The sequence below is a fragment of the Apaloderma vittatum genome, unplaced genomic scaffold (assembly GCF_000703405.1).
Source record: "Apaloderma vittatum isolate BGI_N311 unplaced genomic scaffold, ASM70340v1 scaffold4324, whole genome shotgun sequence".
Taxonomy (NCBI): Eukaryota; Metazoa; Chordata; class Aves; order Trogoniformes; family Trogonidae; genus Apaloderma; species Apaloderma vittatum.
Genome location: NW_009713070.1, coordinates 10,601 through 33,098, shown reverse-complemented (window position 1 = coordinate 33,098; position 22,498 = coordinate 10,601). Strand labels below are relative to the sequence as shown.

Here is a 22,498-nt window from a genome sequence, read left to right as displayed (position 1 = left end):
CATCTGACAATTTATAATTTCTGTAAATAATTTTCATCAGGACAAAATGCAATTGGAAGTTGGCTAGCAGTTTTGCTGATGGTGCAGAAAGAATAATAAAATCTAATGTAAGAAATGTTGTATATAGCCTTGGAATGGTAACAGAAATTTTAAAAAAACACCACATTTGATTTAAAGAACTCATTCTTCTTGTGTTATCCCTTTGCATCCAAGCACCTAATTAGGATTTCTTTGAAAAGGAAAACAATTTCATTTTTATACAGCTCAGCTCTAGTTATGACTTTGACTGTGTCTAATTCTCAGTGTTCCCTCCTTCCAAAAATCCTTTTTTAAGCACCCACCATCGGCATCACTTCCTCTTTTCTAAGCATTCGGAGGCTGACAGAAATGAGCTTTACAGAAACCTTGTCTATTTGCATTGGAACGATGCCAGCAATGTAGTAAGATTTTGCCTTTCTTCTTCTGAGCCATCTGCCTCTTACATTTGGAGTGGGAGCAAACAGGCACCACGACTCAGATTTCCTTCGGTTTACCTGCATCTAAGCATTTTGACTTACGTGTTTCAAGTTTATCTTTTGCTGAGGCTTTCACCACCCCCTTCTTGTCTCCAGCAAGTTACCAGTGACTTGCATTATTTCTTTGCCTCTCACACCCCTCTAATGTGATGTTGGGAGGGACAAAAAGAGCAGTGGAACAAGGAGGGATTGGAAGACCCAGCTCTCCCGTGGCATTTGAGGTGTTGGTCTTACTGTGCTCCAGTGTGTTTCTTGCGCTCACTGAAAACTTGCATTGCCTTAAATTACATTAAATTTACAAATCTTCACTATTTCAGCTCTCCATCCCTTCTTATTCCAGGCATAGCTCTTCTGTTTCTTACAGTCAATTGGTTTGCTTCTGCTTCTGCAGCTTTCAGCCAAAATCTAATGTTTCAAGCTATGGAAAAGAAATGTCACTAACTGAATGTGAGCGTGAGGAATGTGAGGGGTGACACCGTTTCTCAGTAATCAGTTCTGTTGTCAGAGCTCTGATTTCTCAGAGGCTAATGAACTATTTCTTAAAGAGCATTTCTTGTTTGGGGTGTGTTCAGAAAGAGAAGATCCGTGTTGACATGGAAGATCCCTTTGAAAAAATAACCGCCAAAAAATAGGACAGCACGGTCATTTTCTCTCTTGCGTATTTTAATGAACTACGCTAAGATTTAAAAGACATCTATTATCATATTGGTGTTGGAAAGATTTTCCAAAGGGCCTTATTCACAGAGTTGTGTTCTCAGTTCTTTTCAGTCTGGAAAAGAGAAGACTCCGGGCGGACCTTATAGCTGCCTTCCAATACCTGAAGGGAACCTACAGGAAGGCTGGGGAAGGACTTTAAAAGAGTGTACAGCGGAAGGAAAAGGGGAAATGGATTTAAATTGAAGGAGAATAGGTTTAGATTGGATCTTAGGAAGTGATTTTTCAGTACAAGGGTGGCAAGACTCTGAAACAGGTTGCCCAGAGAGGTTGTGGATGGCCCCTCCCTGGAGATGTTCAAGGCCAGGTTGGATGAGGCCTTGAGCAACCAGGTCTAGTTAAGGGCATCCCTGCCCATGGCAGAAGGTTGGATTAAATTATCTTAAAGTCCCTTCGAACGTAGGCCATTCTATGAAATATCTCCATTTGGGCATGAAAAATGGAGGCATTCTGGAACCGTTGACTGTTTTTTGAAACCGTAGCCTTCCAAACTTAATTCTGAAGGACAAAGCTACAAAATGCTTTTGCATTGCGGCACGTTGTGTTTTGCTTGTATCTGTGCCAGTGTGGGCTGACTTCTTGAGATCTCACAGACAGGACCATTTTTCCATAGGCATCTCCATAAAGAGCCAGGCTGTTGGCATAAATATGGTTGATAATTTCGCTGGCAGTAATTTCCTGTTGGCAGGATCAAGATCATATGATTTGTGGTAGCACACTAAAGTGCCACTTACAAGGATGGGAGTCATTCAGCGCATTGTCTGGTGCAGGCAGGCGGGTTGTGCTCTCACCAAAGTCCTCTGCAAGCATCTGCCTCTGGTCATACCTCCCAAGGCAAAAGGAGAAGACTTGTCAACTGTCTGTCTGCCTGTATACAGAAGTAACCCATGGGCAAAGATATATTTTCCCACAAGATTAAGGTACAGAAAAAAATGGTGGCTTTAGCTCCTGGGTTTTTTTTCTATTTTTTGCAGCACTCATTTTGCTTTAATCACTGTCTTTCTTTTCTCATAGTCATAATACATGATATGCTTTGATTGTTTTTGTTATGGGTGCAATTTAGAAAATGAGTATTAATCATTACGCAGTGAGTCAAAACAAAGAATTAATTCAGAATTTCAAATAGAACATCACTCAGGATTCTGCTCTGGAAGGGGCGTTGGACTACATAATCTTTCAAGGACCTGTCCTACCGCTAACATTCTGTGATTCTGTGATTTGTGTTTGAGAAAAACACATTCCTTGGTCATCTTCTTTTAGATGGTAAGTTTAATTTTGATGATCCGCTAGACAGTTATTAAATTTTAGGAGACGTTGGTGGTTTTTGGAGATATTTTAATTCACAAAGTAGAAGTGCTTTGGTTGTTTTTAAGGCACTATAGTATCCAGAGAGAAAAATGCATTAAAAAGCTATGGGCAAGATGATGTAATTCCATAGAGAAGACCAATGGATACTTCATCTGAAAATATGTTTGATTTATTCTTTTTAATAGTAGGATTTATCCTATAGCCAATTTATTGACTCCTCTAAACACCACAGGCAAATGCTTGAAATTTCGTTATTTGAACTGAGAAAGACTGTAACAGAACTAGAAGAAAGACTCAGCAGTGTTGAAGATGAAGGTAAGTGAATTACAACAGTGTCTTGCTAATTGATTAGGAAACACAGAAAATTCTTTTGGTTAGGCACTATAGAGATAGAAATATTTATTTAGAAATTTAAGTTTTCCCTTTTCAAACATCACTATTAGAGATGTGATGTTGCAAACGTGAGATGAAGGAATGCTGCATGCTGTCATGTTATTTGTTAATGAAACTATGAATAACATGAATTCATAGAGTTGGTTAATATTCTGGTCACAGTGAGCCCAGTGAAAAATTCACTTGATTTATATTTTCAAGCTCTTTTGTATGCAAGGATCCTCGTTTTGAGGATTATTAACTGGAGACTTCTCAGTAGACAGCTCTAGAAAAGTAATGGAATGTCTCCAGAAAAAAAAACAACAAATAGTTCAACAAAATGCCAACGTTTATTTGAAGTGACATGAAATAATCTGGGAAATAGAATAACCTCTTATTTGTTTTTTAAGGTAGTGAATGGAAAACCAGATATGAGACACAAGTAGAATTGAACAAACAGCTGGAAAGGCAAATTAATATTCTTCAATACAAGGTGGAGCTCATTCGTGGAAAACCAGCAGGTAGAAATGGGTATTTGTAGCTGTTTCTCGGTAGAATTAACGAGTATATGTCAAAATGATACCAATCGGTCAAATTTTGGACTTTTTTGTAGATAAATTGTCTGTTATTCGCACCTTTGATCAAATGCCTGTGGTGAGTACTATGAATTTAGTTGGTTAACAACAAATCACAGTATAATTGAAGAACTTGCATAATCTTGGTTTTTTCATGACAAAAAGTACCAGCAGCCTGGTCTAGAAACCAAAACAATCAATCCTGTTCACTTTTTTATTGTTTCAGAGATGCAGTTGCTTATGAATTTATAATGGAAAACTGTTAATTAGGAAGTACGTAAGACCAGAACATTGGGAAGATTTGTAGCGAAATTTTTAACTCAGTGAAGATTGTGTGATTGGACCTGCGGTAAGGCATATGAAATATGAGGTAGCTGGACTGATTCTATGAATAAATAGAAAAATGTTAAACCAGGATCACAAAATGACGGAATCATTTAGTGTTTGACCACTCTCACGGTAAAAAAGAGCTTTTTTGTGTTGTTGAGTGAGAATTTCATGTATTTCAATTTGTGCCCTTTTTCTCCTGTCCTGTCACTGAATATCTCTGCAGATGGAGACTCCACATCTTCTCTCAGCTATGTATTCCAGAGTTCAACTGCTCTCACAGTAAAAAGTGTTTTCTTGTGTTCATATGGAATTTCACATGTTTGAGTTTGTGTCCGTTGCCTCTTGTCCTGTCACTGGGCAGCGCTGAGAAGAGCCTGACTCTTCTTCTTCATTCCCTCCCATCACATATTTGTACACATTGATAAGGTCCCTCTGGACCTTTTCTTCTCCAAGCTGAACAGTTCCAGCTCGCTCAGCCTCTCCTCATCAGACACTCCAGTCCCTTAATCATCATCTTAGCCCTGTGCCTTAGGCTCGCTCTAGGAAGTCCATGTCTTTCTTGTACCGGGCAGTCCAGAACTGGACCCAGCACTTTGGATGCGTCTTGCCAGTGCAAGCAGGTGAAGGGAGGTGATCCAGCCCTTCTCCTCAAAGGGCTGGATCTCCTCCCTTCACCTGCTGCCAACGTTCTTCCTAACAGAGCCCAGGAAGCCATTGGCGTTCCTTGCACCAAGAGCACGTTTCTGCCTTGTGGTCATCTTCTTGGAAGCCATTGGCGTTCCTTGCACCAAGAGCACATTTCTACCTTGTGGTCATCTTCTGTTCCACCAGGACCCCAAGGTCATTCTCTGCCAAGCGTATATGGGTGCAGGGCATTATTTCTCCCCAGAGGCATTTCTCCCTATTGAACTGAACCTCACTTGATTCGTTCCAGCCCCTTTCTCCAGCCTGCTGATGCCCCTGTGAATGGCAACACAGTCTTCTGCTGTGTCACTCACTACTCCCAGTTTTGTATCAGCTGTGATAACGGAGATGAATAGTTGCAGTAACACATTTCATAATATACTTTCAGGAAAATTCCTCTTTGTACAGTAGATTTTTGCAACACTAAAGGAAGTATTTGTTTTCATTTTTTAAAATTTTATTCCTTATTATGCTCATATTTCGTGACCTGGTTTTCAACAAAGCGTAAGATGTTTTTCTGCAATCTTGAGGAGAAAATGGCAAAAAGAAAAGGGCAAATATTTTGGCCATTTAGTTTTCTAAAGTAATAAATGAAGTGAAAACAATTTTAGGTTCAGGACTGCTCTTTCCTTAGTCGTCTGCTGAAATTTTTAACACCTTTTCTGCATCCTATCTGCTTTTAGAAATAGGGAGGGTGGATAAAGATATGACAATGCTTTGTAAAATAAGCAGTAATAATGAACGTCATGAGGCAAGACTGATGACTTTTATTCTAGTTGCTTATTCTTAAAGATTTGTTTTCATCTGACTTTTTGATGCTTCAGATTCTGAATATTAATGGGCATTTACTGAGCCTAGAGGAGGCTGCATGCCCTATTAGTGGAAATAATTATTTGTTGTATGCAGGGTGTGAATAATTAACTGCTTTTTCTGATCTGATCCATGGCTTTCAGACAATAATCATCCTTGCAAGTTTCAGTACTGTCCTGAAGACGACGATGTTTTCTAGATTTGCAGGATTTTAATTTTTTTTTGTGAAAAGCAAATTAAAAAGAGAACAAAATCTTTCACATCCCACTTCCCTGTTTCATGGAGTTGATTTAAAAATCCAACTGGTTTTATGTTGGGAGAAAAGTCTTCGAGACAGATCATTGACCCAGAAAATATACAGTAGAGTTTGCTTCAGACAATGTTATTCCTGTCAGCCTGTAAACCACAGTAACAGTATCAAAAGTGTTTATTTCCATCCAGTTGCTGGTACTCTCTTAACCAATGCACCTGCACCTTGCCCAGCACTCGAAGAGTCCTTGCCAGTGAGATCATCTCCTTTACCAGCAGCTGGGCTGCACCAACGTGGTACATTTCTAATCCCTGGTAAACCCTGCCTTGCCTCCTCACCTGTGAGCTGAGCTGCTGAGAGCTTTGATTCCTCTTCCTGTAAAAGAAAGTCTGACAGCACGGCTGAAAGATTCGTAATGCCAGGAGGAGTCTAGAAGTCCCTTTGGAGAGTCCGTGACTCAGTGACACATAGGCAAGTCTGGAGCTCCTGTGCCACATCACAGGTTTTTCGTGTGCGGTTAAGTCCTTCCTTCATCCCTCTGGCTTAGAATGAATATGTTCTTCCGTTTGCTAGCCAGAGGGGGGAAAGAAGTGGTTAGGGATTTAGCGGAATATTTCATTTTTTGCTTGTTTTGGGAGATGGAAAGAGGGGAAGACAGATATATTTTGTGGGCTTTGCTGCGTTCTTTTCACTGAAGCTGTCAGAAAAGTCAGTATATATTTACAGATGCTCTTGGAGACCATAGAGCTCCTTTTTTTTCCTTATAAATTTCAGGAGATGAAACATCACTAAAAAAATACAGAGGTCATTTTGTGGTATTTTTGAGCATATAGGTTTATCAAAATCCTTTTTATGTTTCTGAGAGTTGTTCAGGGGAGTAGGGGGGAATATTTAGCTTTTCAACAGATGAAAATAAAGAGCAGATGTGGTGAGTGGGAGTAGAAAAGCAAAGAGCTTTGCAGCCAGTCATCAATCTACATTTGCTCAAAGTAAAAATGCTGAGAATGGGTATATGTAAAATTGTGTGTGTGTGTGTTAAATCAACAGTACACCATGATATTCAGCTTTCAACTTGCAGTTGCTTATGAAGCTCAGTGTAAAGACAGCAAAGTGATTCTTCCAGGAAGATGATACAATTTCTAGAGTATGGCAACAGTAGATAGTAGACTTTGTTTTGAGGCACATATTTAGAAAATTAAATAGGATATGCAAGTATTTTTAACCTATGTTCACAAGAAAGTTAGAAGTATGCAGTTAGAGTTAATAGAAGGACCTCTAATTATTCTTAATTTGCTAAGCAATTTCAGCTGTATTTAGCAGAAGAGAAATCTCAAAGATACTAAAGAGATTTATCTCAATCAGCTAGTCAGTTAAGGTCCTATTGTAGTCAACAGAAGGAGAAAAATGTGTCCACAGAGTAATTCATCCCATTTAGAAATAGGTAGCATAAAATATCAAGCACTACAGGGAAAATAAAAAAAAAGATTAGTCATCAGGGCCCCTGGCACTCAGCAAGCTATAAAAATCTGACTGAAAGAGAATACAAATGCAAATTATGGAGTGATGAACAAGGAAGTACAGAGGATTTTCTGTGTTGATAAATTGCAATAATTGTTGCAGATGGCTTGCACTATTTTTGCTTTAGAATTAGATTCATACTGATGAATGTTTCCTTGCTATTAAAAACACCCCTAAACCATTTTAATATGCAATTATCATTCTGAAGCGCTTGTACTGACTTGAGATAATCCTTTCTTTTTGGCGTCAAAAAAATCATGTAGGTGTCACATGACAGTAAATCCAGAACCAATACCTTGAACACAAAATTTTTTACAGTCAGGGTTTAGAAAACCACTTTTGTCTGTTTAGAACAGATTAAAAATAGCCTAAACAGTGACAAGCACAAGAGAGTTCCAACAGTGAAAACTGTTTAGTCAGTAATTTCCTTACGTCCCAGTGAATAAAACAAATGTCATACAATGCTTCAGAAATAATTGCAGAAGGAATGCCTTCTCTCTAAAGTGTAACATGATGTGAATTTCAGTTGCCTCCCTTAAACATGCTGCATTCATTTGTTCGTGTTTTTCATTCAGTGAGCTTTGGCGAAATAGATGCTCTCTGCTAAGCATAATTTCCCGAATAAGCCGAAAGAAAAGGATTCCTTTTCCTCGCTCACCATTTCTGCAGGAAAGAATCCCTAGACAGCGGCGTTGGTATGCAAATACTGAAACCCATACTGCAAAATCAGTTCAGAAGAGCACACTCCTGATAGTATTGCCTTAGCAACGCTCTAGTTAAGATTAGCGAAGGAACCAAGCTTTCTGTGATAAAGCACAATTTTCAGGAATGTCCAGCGCCGTAGCTGAGGAAATTCTGACATTAAGGGCCAGACACTTGTTTTGCAAGTACTGCCTGTCTGCGAGCACAGTGACCACAGATGTGAGACCCTTGCACAGCCACCTCAGGGTTTTACTGTCAGTTTTAAGCTGTAAGCGGAATGTGTGGTGGTGTCACACTGGAGGAGGCGTTGGCAACATGACAGGAGGGGAGTCTTGGGTTTGTGAAAACATGCAACAAAAACTTTATATTTCAGTAGGTGTTGATAACTGCCTATAGGGAATGTCAGCACTTTATAATGGCATAGGAAATGTTGACAATTCCTCTAGCAAGTCACTCTTAAACGAACTTGCTGGATTAAGTCACCGGTTGCTCTATGGGAAGAAAAAATCCGGTATCCTGTGTTTTCATGCAACATGGAAGTATTTTGGCGAAAGTTCTATAGTCTGGTCTGACAGCCCTAAGCTGTATATCCTGCCTCCTCACAGACTTTCCCTTCCTACTCCTTTCATGTGACCTCAGACAAGTATTTTGGATGCCTTTTGATTTGCATTTTTCTTTTGATTCGCATTTTTCTTTTGATTTTCATTTTTTCCTTTCCTAGTCATGTTGGCATTAGTTGTTTCTCCTGGTGGCCTTGCACAAACCAGCGGACAATTTTACTCAGACCACTTTGTGGTATTCCCAGAGGCGGAACACAGTCAGTATTTCAGAGAAAACAATTAGGGAGAAATCTCGCAGGCAAGTGACATTATTAGCTGGCTGTTCTCAGGAATTCCTTAGCAATTCTGGGATGTCTTCCAGAGAAAATGTGTGAGGAAGCAATCTCCAGCCTTTTTCAGGCCTAGCAGGAGAAGTACTAAGTGAAACGATTCAGAGTCAGCAACAACTTGTTCTATTAAATCTGAACGATTCAGTGGAGGTCTCTGCTTTAACTTCCTCCTCCCCAAGTCAGCAGAGAACTTGCACGAGCAAAGCTAAGGAGACTATTGATGGAAGGATTTCGGGTAGCAGCGTCCCACAGCTATTAGACTAAAGGAGCCTGAATTCTCCAACAAATCTCTGGGCTGATTTCTTGACCTCGGCCATTGCCAATGCTGGTGCAAACAGGACGCTCTGCGTTCAAGTAGTTCGATTCTCGATCTGGTTTCCAATCTAAAGATGATGTAACCACAAGGGGGCACTTGGCATTTAGACACGCAGAGCGCCTTCCTTCACCTGTACCGAAGCCCTTATAGAATCTAGTGTGTGTGTGTATATATATACCCCCACTCATATATAGTGCATATTATATATAGAAATATGATGCTAAACAGTTTTTATGGGGCTTTTTTTTGGTAATAAATGACTAGTGACTTTGTTTTAAATTCAAATTCCATTGCAGTAAAACTAATGATACTGCTTTTTGATCTTGGTGAGTTAATCAGCTGATGAACGTCAGCTCCTAGTGTTGGAGGGGAGTTTATTTTCTAAACAAAACTTCACTTGATTTAAAATGTCAAGTAGAACAGATTGCAAAGGCTTCTTGCGGTGGTGTTCTTTTTCTGCACGACGACAGATATATTTCCTCTTATAACTCATGGAGAAAAATTAAAGAGGATTACAGCTGAAGCAAATTGCCATAAGGATCAATAGTCTGCATGAGCTGGGCTCTAATGAAACCAATTTCAGCCTTTTGATGATGTCATCGATTTGTCACCTTGTCTGTTGTGAAATCATTGACAGAAGTTGTCACTCTCTTGCCACTGGTAGCAGGGCAAGGAAAAATCCAGAATGAGAGTAACTTATGTGGGTGGCCTTAAATTTCAGTTGCAGGATCATTCTGTGTAATTTCATTTTCTGGCAAGTGTTAAGCCAAACATGTAACTCCAGTTGAATGAAAAGGAAATTGTGGGAGAAAAAGAAAAACTGAAGAATTGGTGTTCTCTTTGTGAAACTCTGGGCTTTGGTCACTGATGGACACAAGAGTGAATCTTGCTAAGCCCTGCAAAATTCCATTACATAAAGAAAGTATTCATTTAAAATCTCAGTGTGTCTTTTAGTTTACCAGCTTGCTCAGAGTGGTTTGACACGGACGACTTATTGAAAACTAAGGATCTTAAACTCAGGTTAAATCCCTTAGTCAGCTTATGTCTCCTTTTCAGGAGTACATTGTCCAGCTATTCAAGGCTTAGTAGAAGAACCTGTAATAAATCTAACTTAAAAAAACCCACAACATTTCAATATTCAGTTAAACCACTTCTAAAAAGCTTTTTCAGAATCAATCTTACTGGTTCATCCTAGAGCTTTGCTGGCAATTTATCCTTCTGGGGTAGTGCTGCGTAGCTGGGAGGTTCCTGGTTCTCTTGAGCTCTCATTGGTCCTTGCTTTGTGTTGAAGCTTTTCTGTGCTTTAGAAATTCTGCTACAAGTCCATGTACTGTGTGCTCTAAGCTCTGTTTTCTCTGAGCTTTTACTTTTGTGTTATTTTACTGTATTAAGCACTAAGGTAATCATACAACCATGAGCAGCGAGAACTGAATCTCCTTCAGCGAAAGTTCTTTCTACTCACTTCCCACAATATTCAGGAAAGGCAAATCCAGCCCTTGATGAGTTGGCTGCGTTTGTACGCTGGCCTTTCTTGCTTCTTGATTTGTCTTGTTTTGCAGCACCTGAAGACTTTGAATACATAAGATCTCTTTGATTCTTTCCTTGAAAGTAAGAGTTGGAGGTAGCTTACAACCAGTCCTGGCTAAAGTGGGTGTCTAGAACCTCTTTGAAGTTTTACCATTTAAAACTTCATTTTGGAAATAGCATTTTGTAGTGTTCAGGGACTTGGAGAGATCTTTCAGTTGGGTAGGAACATCTGTGTCCCTACATTCCCATAAGAACTTCAGTATTGCCATACTGAGCTCTGCATCATCAGTTAAGTGCATGGACTCAGAAACCGCAGTCAGAAGGCTGAGTGAGCTGCCTGAGTTTTCTAGGTATTGACTGGGAGAAAGGCAGCTGGACTGGGATTTGCAACAAAGTGCGTAATAGAGATGGAAAAACAATGTGAAGTTAGTAAGAAGTGCCCAAGAATTGTGTCTGGAATCTTGTCACCTTTCCAGAAGTAGGCAGGACCTTGTAGCCTTTCTCACTTGTTCCTTCTCCATCCATGTAAATTTAGCATTTCTGACTGATTGGCGGCCTGACTTCAAAAATTATATCAGTACCAGTTAAGTATGATGGCAGGGGCACTTCTCAGGATATGAAATGCTATGAATTCAAGCTCTTAGCGTGGCAGAGGATTAAAATGTAACTCATCTCATTTCTCTGTGGGTTAATTTTAAGGCTGTTAAAAGATTCCTTCCTCATGTAATAGGGGTGGAGCATGATTCTCAGGTTGTGCCCCATTAGGGAGAAGCTTTGCTTTGAGACTCCGTAAAGGCTTTCAACAGCAAACTAAGCAGCTTGATTGTTACATGACAAAACCGGACATGAAGAATGTCAGGCATTGCATAGATTGCTTTATTAGCATGGAGTTCTTAAATTCTGCCAGAAGTGCAATGTAGACTGTAGTCCCTTTTTGATTTTTGACTTTAATTCTCAATCCGTGAATGTGGAGTCATTTATTTATACCTTTTCTGTTTCATAGAATAGTAAGCACCGGTACATTACAAATTATGCAGTGCCCAGATACTTCAGGGGTGGTAACTCTATAGTTTAGTCACATTATCAGCCTATTTCCACCTGCTTGCTCATTGGAAGCAATGTAGTGTACCATTTGTTTGCTTGTGGTCGGATATCACCCTTGCTTCAGAGCTGAATGGATGCCCAGGCTTCTGCACTGGACCAGCTGCATTGGCAGCAAAACCCAGACAGCGCTTCTGAAAAAGATTAAAAGAAAAAAAAATTCTAAAGTAGTTTACTTTGTAGGTGAAAGAACTTAAAAGAAAGTAGATGAATACCATCACTGAGGAGATAAATTTGATTTACATAGGAAAATCTGGAGAGTACCGTAAACTTCTCTCTTTACTGTATTTAAGCATACTCTTGTGGTACAAAATATGTTGTAGGCGATACAAAACATGTTTTACAAAATATGCTGTCACATGGTTATAATCTTGAATGTGCAGTCAGGTCAAAAGGGCAAAAAAAAGTTTCCTAGCTTGACAGTGCTGAGGCCTTCTCTATCTGTCTCATTTAATACTGTGCAGACACTGATGTTGAAATAGCGCACAACCATAGTGGAATTTGGCCAAATCTTCTCTTTAATCTGCAACTAACTTTTTCTCTTTGAATTGGCCGACATTGACTGTGTTGACTGTAAGAGCCTTCTGTATTAGGACAAAGATTTCATCTGCATGCAAGGTACTTCTGCTTTAACTAGGAAAAAGTCCACAACAAAATCCCAGTTCTTTACGTATTTCCAGTCATGTGCAAAAGCATTCTTGAAAGATATAGCTCTTCTGTATCTCTTTCTTTCTTTTTGAACAGTGGGAGGATTTATTCTGTCTTGGCAACATGTTTTAAAAGTACGGTGCCTTTTGCCATAATCCTGCAAAATCTTGACTTTAATGGAAAACATTCCTAGGGAAATCTCGGTAACAGCCAAAAATGTTTTTGTGAAAAAGAAATTGGAGCCGGGTAAGTCATGTGTTGTACAGAAAATTATGAAAAAGGATAAAAGACACAATGATCTGCAGATGCTAGAAAGAAAACTGGAGATTTAAAACAGGCAGATGTAAGAGGCCGATGTACATGTTTGGTGGATGTCTTTTAGAAACCATCGGTAGGACCATCACTTCACACATCCAGAAAACAGAACAGCTTGATGATGTCCAAAGTCAAACATACAAGTTACGGACCTGAGATGAAAATGCTTTTATAAGGATGATAGTCTTTTGTCTAATGGCAAATGGCATTTTCACTCTGGAACAGACCAAAGAAGACTTTTCTAGAGTGGATGGATGCCCAAAACATGGAAGCTGAACTGGGTTGACAAAGGTACTGTCAAAGAGACAGAAGGCACAGCTGTAACAGCAAAATGAAGATTTCAGAATCACAGAATTGTTCGGACCCCTGGAGGGTTTCTTGTCCAAGCCTCTGCTCAAGCAGGACTACCTAAACTTGGTTGCTCAGGATCATGTCCAAACATTTTAAAAATATCTCTAGGGAGGGAGACTCCACAACCTTCCTGGGCAACCTATTCCAGTGGTCGGTCACTCTCACAGTAAAGAAGTGTTGCCTCATGTTCAGAGGGAACCTCCTGTGTTTCAGCTTGTGCCCACTTGCCTTGTGTCCTGTCACTGGGTGCCACTGAAAACAGCCTGGCTTCCTCCTTTTGACATCCTTCTGTCGTGTAATAATATACATTAATAATGTCCCCCATTGGCATTCTCTTCTCTAGGCTGAACACTCCCAGCTCTTTCAGTCTCTCCTCACTGCAGAGGTGATCCAGTCTCTTAATCATCCTTGTGGCCCTTCACTGGACTCTCTCCAGTATATCCATGCCTCTTTGTACTGGGAAGCCCAGAACTGGACACAGCACTCCAGATGTGGCCTCACCGGTGCTGATTAGAGGAGAAAGATCACCTCCCTCAGCCTGCTGGCAATGCTTTGCCTAGTGCAGCCCAGAATAGCCTTGGTCTTCTTTGAAATAAGGGAACATTGCTGGTTCATATTCAGCTTGCCCACCAGGACCCCCAGGTCTCTTTCTATCGTGCTGCTTTCCGGCTGGGCAGCCTTCACAGCATGTCAATTCGTGGGATTGTTCCTCCCCAGCTGCAAGACTTTGCACTTCTCCTTGTTGAGCTTCATGAGATTCCTGTCAGCTCATTTCTCCAGCCTGTCAAAGTCCCTCTGGATGGCAGCATGACACTCTGGCATATCGACCACTCCTCCCAGTTTGGTGTCATCTGTAACCTTCCTTGGGGGACACGCTGCACAGTTATCTGGATTATTAATAAAGATATTAAATAGGACCAAACCCAGGACTGATCCCTTAAGGCTTAAATTGGGGTTGGGATTTTTTTTACCATAAGTAAGCGTTCATAAACTCTGTGAGAAATGGACCACACAAGGAAACTGGCCTTCTGGATCCGAAGTTTGTGTGATAAATAGGGAAAAATTTCCACAAAGAAAAGGAGAGAGTATTTAGAGAGAGTCATACTATCTGCCTTTCCGTGTTTACCAGGAAAATCTGGTAAATGAAGGCATAGCAAAGCAGTAAATTTGTGAGAAAAAATAACTAATTAAGGCAGCGGTCAGACAGTCAGTACAAAAACTGAAAGGATTCAGCTATTCTGACTAGGGAGAGGCATGATTTAGAAGTAAAAAGATGCAAAACTTCTGAAACAGATACTTATTTTACACAGGCAGCTTAAGCAGGCAAGTGAAGAACCTGACTAGTCTGAAATGTCATGACATTGGTAATGAAAACACGAAGGCCTAGCAAATATTAAAGGTATGCATTTGGCAGGAAGGATCGAAACAGAGATAGATGTGGTATGTGAGAGACTTCTTTATTGATGTTGTTTGTTGTTTTTCATCAGTCTGGATTAATTCATCTTGAGGATGGATAGGAAAACAGATTTTAATCACAATAATATTGGGAAATAATATTGATATTTGTATCAAAACAATATGACTCATATTAGAACACCAATGCTTGCTTTTTTTTATATGTGATGTCTGCCTCTTGGCAGGGCAGGTCTCAGATAGTCAGCTGAGTACAGAGAGTTGTATCTCAATTTATCTAAGTAGGCATCTTCAGTGGAATAGCTGCGTAAACAAAGAGACTTGCAGATGTTTCACTGCTGCTCCAGACGGACATGTGTCTCCTGTAACCCAGGTGTCATATCTGCCACCTATAAATGTCTTGGATGCTCTAGGGCATCTCAGATGGCAACTGAGTTGACCTCGTTAGCTGCTCAGCTGAATGAATCGCTGCACATCATTGACTGTATTGACCGTGACTCTTAGCAGGAGCTTAGTTCACATGTGGACACACTCAAATATAAAAGTCCTCACCTCAGGCTGACTCCTATCCATACAGTCAAATATAGATATAAATATAAAATTTGGATGGATTAATTTGGATATACTATTATCAGATTAGTTCCAGAAATTGTATCAGATGTGATACTTGTAAACAAAGACTAAAAATCAAGTGCTAGTGATAATGATGAGGCAGAGATGATCTCAGCTCAACTTTGCTTAGAAGTCGGGAGCAATTCTGGCTGATCACCACAAGGTGACTTTGCTAATCTATCAAGGAGCAGCAGTGTGGAAAACTATCTGTGTCATTTTAACAGAGTGGAAATGTGCAGTGCATAGCTGGTAACTGTGGCATACGCTTAATTGCTTTTGCCTCTGCAGCGTGCCAGCCAGAACCACGTAAATGATAAGTGCGGAAGAAGCAAACAGAATGGCAAACAACATAATGCTTGAAGAGTAAAGACTATGGTGATGATACTTTATACAGAATGGAAATATTTCTAAAACGTTGTTTTATTTACTATAACCACAGAGTTCCTTAAAGGAGGTTCTTAAACAACTAGAAGAAGAGAAGAAAAGTCTCCAGAATCAGCTAAAAGACTATGAACTTAGACTGGAACAAGAAGCAAAGGTTTGCAATCGCTCTACGCCTCTATAAAAAGCCATTATGTTGTCTGCAGACAGACAGTGTATGTGGAACATGATAGAACAATTCTACAAAATACATCATTGGAAAAAAGCTCTGCTGTATATTTGGTTTTGCATGATTCAGCTTTTAAAATATTTAGTCTGTGTCCCTTATTTTAACTGTAGGCATATCACAAAGCTAATGACAAGCGGCGCATGTACCTCTCAGAGATCTTACAGGTAAGAAAAACATACAATTCAATAGCTTTCAAAAGTCATTATACTTTCTTGATATAGCAACCACATCTGCTAATGGCATTATGTTAAAGTCTTTCACCACTTCATCTCCCAAACGCATTCTGAAAGCTGCTTTTAAAAAATTTTAGGAGCTAAAAATTAAAAGGTTACAGATTGTTTATATTTAGACTTTTTTTTTTTTTAAAAAAAAAGAGGTAGATATCAAAAGATTGGTGTTTGATTATTTTTAAATACTTTTTTTTCCCACTTTTTTAGTTCAAATACCCTTGACTGAGAAAGCTAAAACATTTTTCTGATCCTTGCTTGCCCATCCTTTAGTCGCAAGACTGCTATGCTAGTTTAATGTAGTGATGCCCACTTTGGGGAGCAAGTCTCCTTTTTCATTTTTCTCCTTTCTTCTTTCAAAGAAAACTATCCATCCCATTTAGAATGAGAATACAGCACATATTTATATTAAATATATAAGATGAGGGATAAGACATCGTCTTAGTGCAATCAGACGTTAAGTTTTATTGCTGCAAATTCTGTAATAAGTAAAAGTTGTTACTTACGGACCGGAGGAGCCTGTAAATGAACCTGTAAAGATTTCTAGTACTTCTTATTCTGAAAGAGCTCTTAATTTCTGAATAATGTAAAAGTAAAAGCTTGATATAATACTCAAGAATGACTGTCACTGAATCTCTGTTGTAGCTAACTGAGGTAAAAGGCTGTAATTTGCAGTGTTTCCATGTGTTTGCACAGCGGGCAACTGATTCTCTTACGTGGTTCATTGCTGCTTTGGGAAATCTGAAAGAATAGCTTAAACTAACTTTTCCATTATGAAACCAAGAAAAAGCCCTGGAAATGCCTATGATAACTGTTAATATCTTTGTATTAACGGTGAAACTGGGAACTGCTGAAGGAAGAAAGTAGGAAATAAAAGATGATTATATTGCTGAACATTCTAGCAAGAGGCGTGCCTATGTTCAGCTGCATAGAAAAATGCTTACACGTGCATAAAACTAGCAGTGAGGTATATGCACTGATACATTGCTTAAATGGGGCATTAGGGACTAGGATTTTGCCACTGACACTCAAGGTAGGTAGCGCATTGTATTTTCAGTAATCAGTTATTTGCCCCCATGATTTTGGAATTGCATGAGAGCAAAATAATCATCTTCAGATTAATCTCCCTGTCTTTAGTTCTGTGAAGAACGTTAAACTGCCAATCTGAAGTAGTTGTAGAGGGATCCTCTGTAATCTATGGAGAAAGCAGTGTGTTTGAGGCACAAACCATCCCACCTGGTTTAGATCAAGATGAAATGAATTTCCCAGGGATTTATCTGTCCCTCTTCCTGAGCTGTAAGCAGAGCCTAGGTGAGTAGTTTAGGTTAGACATCTACCATATCCATTGCTAGGCTGAACATGGCAGTCACCCTAATCACGGTTGACTCCTGGTTGCGAAAGAATCAGTGGCTCGTCTGTTCCCTTCAGGTCCTGTTCTTTTATGGCTCCAATTGGATTCTTGCTTTATTTTGTTTTTGGTTTAAAATCTGCATGTGCATCCTCTCCCTTTTAACAATTTGTTTGAACAGTAGAGGCAGAGATAGACTTACATTCAGCCCAGATTCTTTCAGCTGCATTAAAATGTCACTGTTCTAGCATCTGCACAGCAATATTGGCAGCAGTTGAGTTAAAAGATGTACCCATAGGCTCGCCTTCTCCCTACATTCCACAGTAAATATGCTAAGGGATACTGTTACACTGTGCCAATGCATTCCACTGAAACTCAGTTACAGAGAATGGATATAATGTCTTTGAAGGCCTTTTTCCCTCATTTTTATAGTTCACAGTGAAAAAATAATCACAGAATAGAAATTTTTACTGGGAGATGTTAAAAAATCCCAGATGTTTTTGAGTTTTGAAAGTCTGTGGCATAAGCAGATGAGAGATGCTTCTGAGCAGCCATTTCTTCTATTTAGCTTTTTTATTATTGAGTGCTTTTCTGCTTTTTTACAAGTGTATGTATCTTCTGAGTGTTTCCATTGTTTGTCTTGTCTGGATCCACAAGGATATCATCAATTTAAAATGATAGTTTCAAAATAAATGAAAGATTTCACAAACTTGAATCCTCATGCTAGAGGCACCACTGGTTTATGGTGTATTCTCGTTTGCTTTTTTTTTTGCTTTGTTTTTAATCTGAAAAAAATGTTGGTTTGGGATTTTGACTCCACATATCTCAAAGCACTTTCTGGCAGTATTCAGAAATCAGCTTGGGAAGCAGGCAAAGAATTTTAAAAAGGCCATTCTTTCAGGCCAGATTTTTACTACAAACTTTTACCAGAATACTTGAGTCAGACTTGTGATTGGGATTTCCCCGCAGAAAAATTCCACAACTATAGATAGGTACAGCTGGAATGCTGCTTGTACAGTAACATCTTATTTTAATTGAAATGGGCCAGGAGTAAACTGTACCACCAAAAACAGTGTTAGGTATAATAATCATATATACTGCCACCCTATATTCATAGAAATAAAATAAAAGAACAGTGAAGGCAATCTTAGCATAGGTTTTGCCTCATGTGTCACAGAATCATATCTGCTCAGAAAGATAAATGATACCAGCCGTCATCTTTAGTGCTTTTTGTACTTGAGTACAAAAAATTGCTTGCCTTCAAGAAAGTAAATCTGTGCAGATCCTATTCCATTCAGATTGCACACTGAAAAAGGTCTGCTTTGGTTAAACCTGGCTTTGCTGTCGCTGGGTCAGGAATACTTGCCTAGTGCGTTGTTGATATGGAAGCGTGGCAGAAACCTTTGTCTTGTAAACAGTAGGAAATGCTTTTCAGTGCCAGGATTTGTTCTTGCAAGTGCATGATGTTTCCACACATGCTATAACATGTAATGTTACATTTTGTATGTAATGTAATATAGTGCAATGTAGTGTAATGTAATGTAATTAATCTAATAATCCATACCCTGAGTCTTGTTTACATAGCCCCAAAATCTAGCTCTAGGCTTTGAAATAGTCTTCGCTGGTCTGATGTAGCTGTTACTTCATATGTCATGATTATCGTGTATTTATTACATATTTCTGATGGATCTGTTTAAAGGGGTTGAGAAAATTCCATCCACTTAAGACTAAACACCCAAGTGTGCACAGCTGGCAGACAGGCCCTCAGCCTTCTGTGTTCTCTGGTTTTCTGTCCATGGCACAGGTGTAGGCACAGGGGAGGCAGTTCCAGTAAAGGCAGCTGGATGAGCCAGCAAGTGCTGGGGGAGGAAGGACCTCAGTTTGCTAAGGAGCAGGAGAAATGACTGATTGAATCCTGCTAAATGCAACAGCAAGGGTGATGGCTCTGGTGTTCTTCAGTATGTCCAGTAATGTAGCCTTCCAGCGTAGGCAGAGATTTCCATGCTGTGCTATTTTTTCAAGTAGTTCCTGTTCTTAATTAGTGTTTCAATCATTCAGAAGTATTAACTAAATGACTATAATTTGTTTTGTTTCTCCTTCTGGTGAGCATGTTAGAAATATAATGCTTCTTCACTGAAAATACGGAGTTAAGGGTAGTATGACCAAAAATATGCTGGTTGAAAGGTATTCTCTGATCATCCACCTTAATAATTATATTATTTTTGCACAGCAAGACAATTGAACATGTGTTCAATTCCCCAAATCAACAAGGCATCAGTATAATATGTGCTTAAAATACTTTATGTCAATAAGGATGCAGTGGGTCAAAATCAGTTTGGAAACATTTTATTTCCTTAACTATGATTGTGGTTAGGGTTTAACTTGTTTTGTAAAAATTTTGGCTCTTGCAGACCTCAGCTACACGTAAAATTGTTGAAAGGCGAAAAGCAAATGCTCAGACAGGCAAAGGAGAAAACCAGATCCTGAGGTAAATTTATATCTCCTCTGTTTTCTGGATTATTATTTTTTTGCTGAATAGTATGTTTTTAAAACTGCTACTTTCTGTTCATGGTAAATATCACTGAGCAGGATCCTACTGACAAAGTATTAATCTTAACATCATTTTTGAAACTGCTTTTCAGCCAGGTTTATTTTAATATTACGTATGTTGCAATATTGAAAATACATATATTTAAGTGGCCTTTTTGAAATCTTACAGTATCTCTGATGTTCCTCCTTTTCAACCTGTTTTTAAAATGGATCATTTTTTTCTATATTACTAGAGAGTTGGGAGCAACAAGTATACCCTTTGGTGCTTTAATAGTAGTTAAATTAAATAAATGCCTTGCTTGATCTTTTGTATTGAACAGAGATTGTACAGCTTTTTGTGGATGATAATGTGAGTGATTTTGGATGACAACATACAAAGGCTTCGTTGTTTAACAGATTACTGTTTAGTTATTTGGGTTAGAAATTTAAATTTGAGAAGAGCTCACCTGCTCTAAGCTGTATAGAAATAATGCATAGAGCTATATAGAAATAATATATAGAGCTATATAGAAATAATATATAGAAATAAAATTAATTTCTGCTTGTGAGAAAGCTTGAAATTGGAAGGGATTTTTTTTTTAACTGAGCTGAAAATGTTAAGAATATAAAGTACAAGGAATATTGGGAATCACATCAAAAGTGTGTTGGACCCAGTATCCTGCCTCCAGTGGCCCTAAGTAGCTGCCTACAAAAGTATGTAAGCAGGCAGATACAATATTTGCTTTGAACTCTCCCAAATACTTCATATTTGGAGATTTCCTGAGCTAGTATGGTTTCTATGTGTTAGTAGATACTCCTCCACAAACCCACTTATCTATATTATTAAAATGAGCATACACAATACATATTGGGAACATCTGAAACTGCAGCGAGTGAATGATAAGCATGAAATTGTGCAGACATATTTACTTACCAGCTTTATCCTTTCATTCTGTGTAAGCACAGAATCACAGAATTTCATAAATTGGAGCAGTAGACCTTCATGCTCCAGGAGAGAATATTAGTAGAATATGAATTAATGTAGTACAATGTGAATTAAAGTCTATAACTGAAGTTTCTCAATACAGAAAAAAGCACTGTATGGCTCTGATGTCCCCCATATATAACCAGTGTGTGGCTTCTGCCCCGAGTGATGTTTAGCAGTTCGTGCAGAGAATGTCAGGAATCTGGAACTAGGAGAATTAACTGTCTCTGCTGGGAGATTAAATATCATCAGCCAGATACTGAGGGTTACCACTGATCTGTGATTATGTTTGGGGATTTTTTATAATTTATTTTAGTAGACCATTACTTACCCTGAAATTATGTGAAAGTATGTTTCTGCAATTTTCTTTATATCAAACAAAAGAAAATAAAGTATGAAAGAAAATAAAGTGTCCTTTAAATGCTAGTCTCAGAAGATGTGTTTTGTAACAAAATATTCCCTTTCAACCTGTTTTCTCTCAGAGAATTTGTTTTAGCTTTTCAAAGCACTTCATGCACATGAAGGGAATTGTTCATCATTTAAATTGTCCTTAGTAGCAAAGGACCCAGTTTGCAAAGCATTGGCTTTTATAGCCAGTGACTTGGAACTTTCAGGTCAAAGTTTGGTCTTAGTTGGCAACATGAAGATAAGAATGGGGATTTGGCATAGTTTGTATTTTAAGGAAATACTGGAATGTAAATAAGAACACCTTGATCATCACAAGGTTAACATAGCCATTGTTATATTATTCCTTTTTAATTATATTTTGATTTACAGCCTGAAGGTTGTTTGTTCAAGCTGACATAGCTGACATTAATGAGGAAGAATTTCATTTAAATAAGGACACTTGCAGGATAGAAAATAAATGTGTTCTGGAGAATAATTTGAAAATTTTCTGTTGAGAGATCTAACCTCACTTCTGTTGGCCTTAAAGAAAACAGCTGCCTTCATTGGATTTCAAACCATGCTAAGAAACTATGGTTAATGTTTGTTTTAACTATAGATGTGGAAAACCCAACTTGTATATTAAAACAACACTGAAACATTTTAAAGTAGTACTTGTGAACACTGACTGTGATGCACTCAGTTTTCTGGACCAAACATAGAAGCCAGGTTCAGTAAAGGTCCTTTTTATGGGATTTCACAGAAGATAGCTGACACTTGGGAAAAACAGGGATGTGTTGTTGACTCATGTCTCTGATGCAATCGGGCTGCAGCTAGGCAGCTTCTAAATCCGTAAGTCCAGCTGGTTTTGAGTGGAAAGACATTTTGCTGCCTGCAAAATCCGACACAAACATACCCTGTCTGCCTGGTCCAGCTCTACAGTGATCTGCAGATTAATCAATTGATTTTTAACAATCTATTTGAATTTGAATAATGTTATTGAGCAAACTGGAGCCTTGGGTTCTGATCTTCCAAGCTCTGAGTGGAAGTAGCTCCATATCTCTATGGGGGCAGTTCTCCCTTCAAGACTGTGACTCCTCTTTTGAGCTGGAACGAAGGATTTGTCAATCTCCAGCGAGTCATAGGGACAACTTTGTTGGGCGTTTGCCCAGAAATCTGAAACTTGCAGAGATCATGTCATCACAGCTTCTGCCCCATAACACAATATTTCTCTAGCTATCATCACAAACGATAGGATGTTGCGATATATTTTCCTTCTGAATGCCTCTCCTCAAGAAAGACATTAAAACCCTGTACGTTGTCGTTAGAGTATGCAAAGTGCTGCCTCTCCACTGTAGTAACGAACACGGAGAGAAGCAAAGGTACGTTGCGTAAGATGCTGCTTCATCATGAGAAGAACGTTTCCAGTTTGTGGGATCACCATTTCCCCCTGGAGATTTGTTTA

At 38.9% G+C, this 22,498-nt stretch overlaps 1 protein-coding gene across 1 annotated transcript in view; it reads left to right on the top strand.

Annotated features, from left to right (window-relative positions):
• Positions 1-2,764: 2,764 nt before the first annotated feature.
• CCDC169 (coiled-coil domain containing 169) overlaps positions 2,765-22,498 on the top strand; it is a 21,047-nt gene continuing 1,313 nt past the window's right edge. Inside the window, exons 1-6 of the mRNA XM_009868216.1 lie at positions 2,765-2,856; positions 3,324-3,430; positions 3,523-3,563; positions 15,390-15,488; positions 15,671-15,724; positions 19,547-19,623. Of these exons, the coding sequence (XP_009866518.1) occupies positions 2,774-2,856; positions 3,324-3,430; positions 3,523-3,563; positions 15,390-15,488; positions 15,671-15,724; positions 19,547-19,623 (461 nt within the window). The 5' untranslated portion in view covers positions 2,765-2,773. The remainder of the gene's footprint in view (positions 2,857-3,323; positions 3,431-3,522; positions 3,564-15,389; positions 15,489-15,670; positions 15,725-19,546; positions 19,624-22,498) is intronic.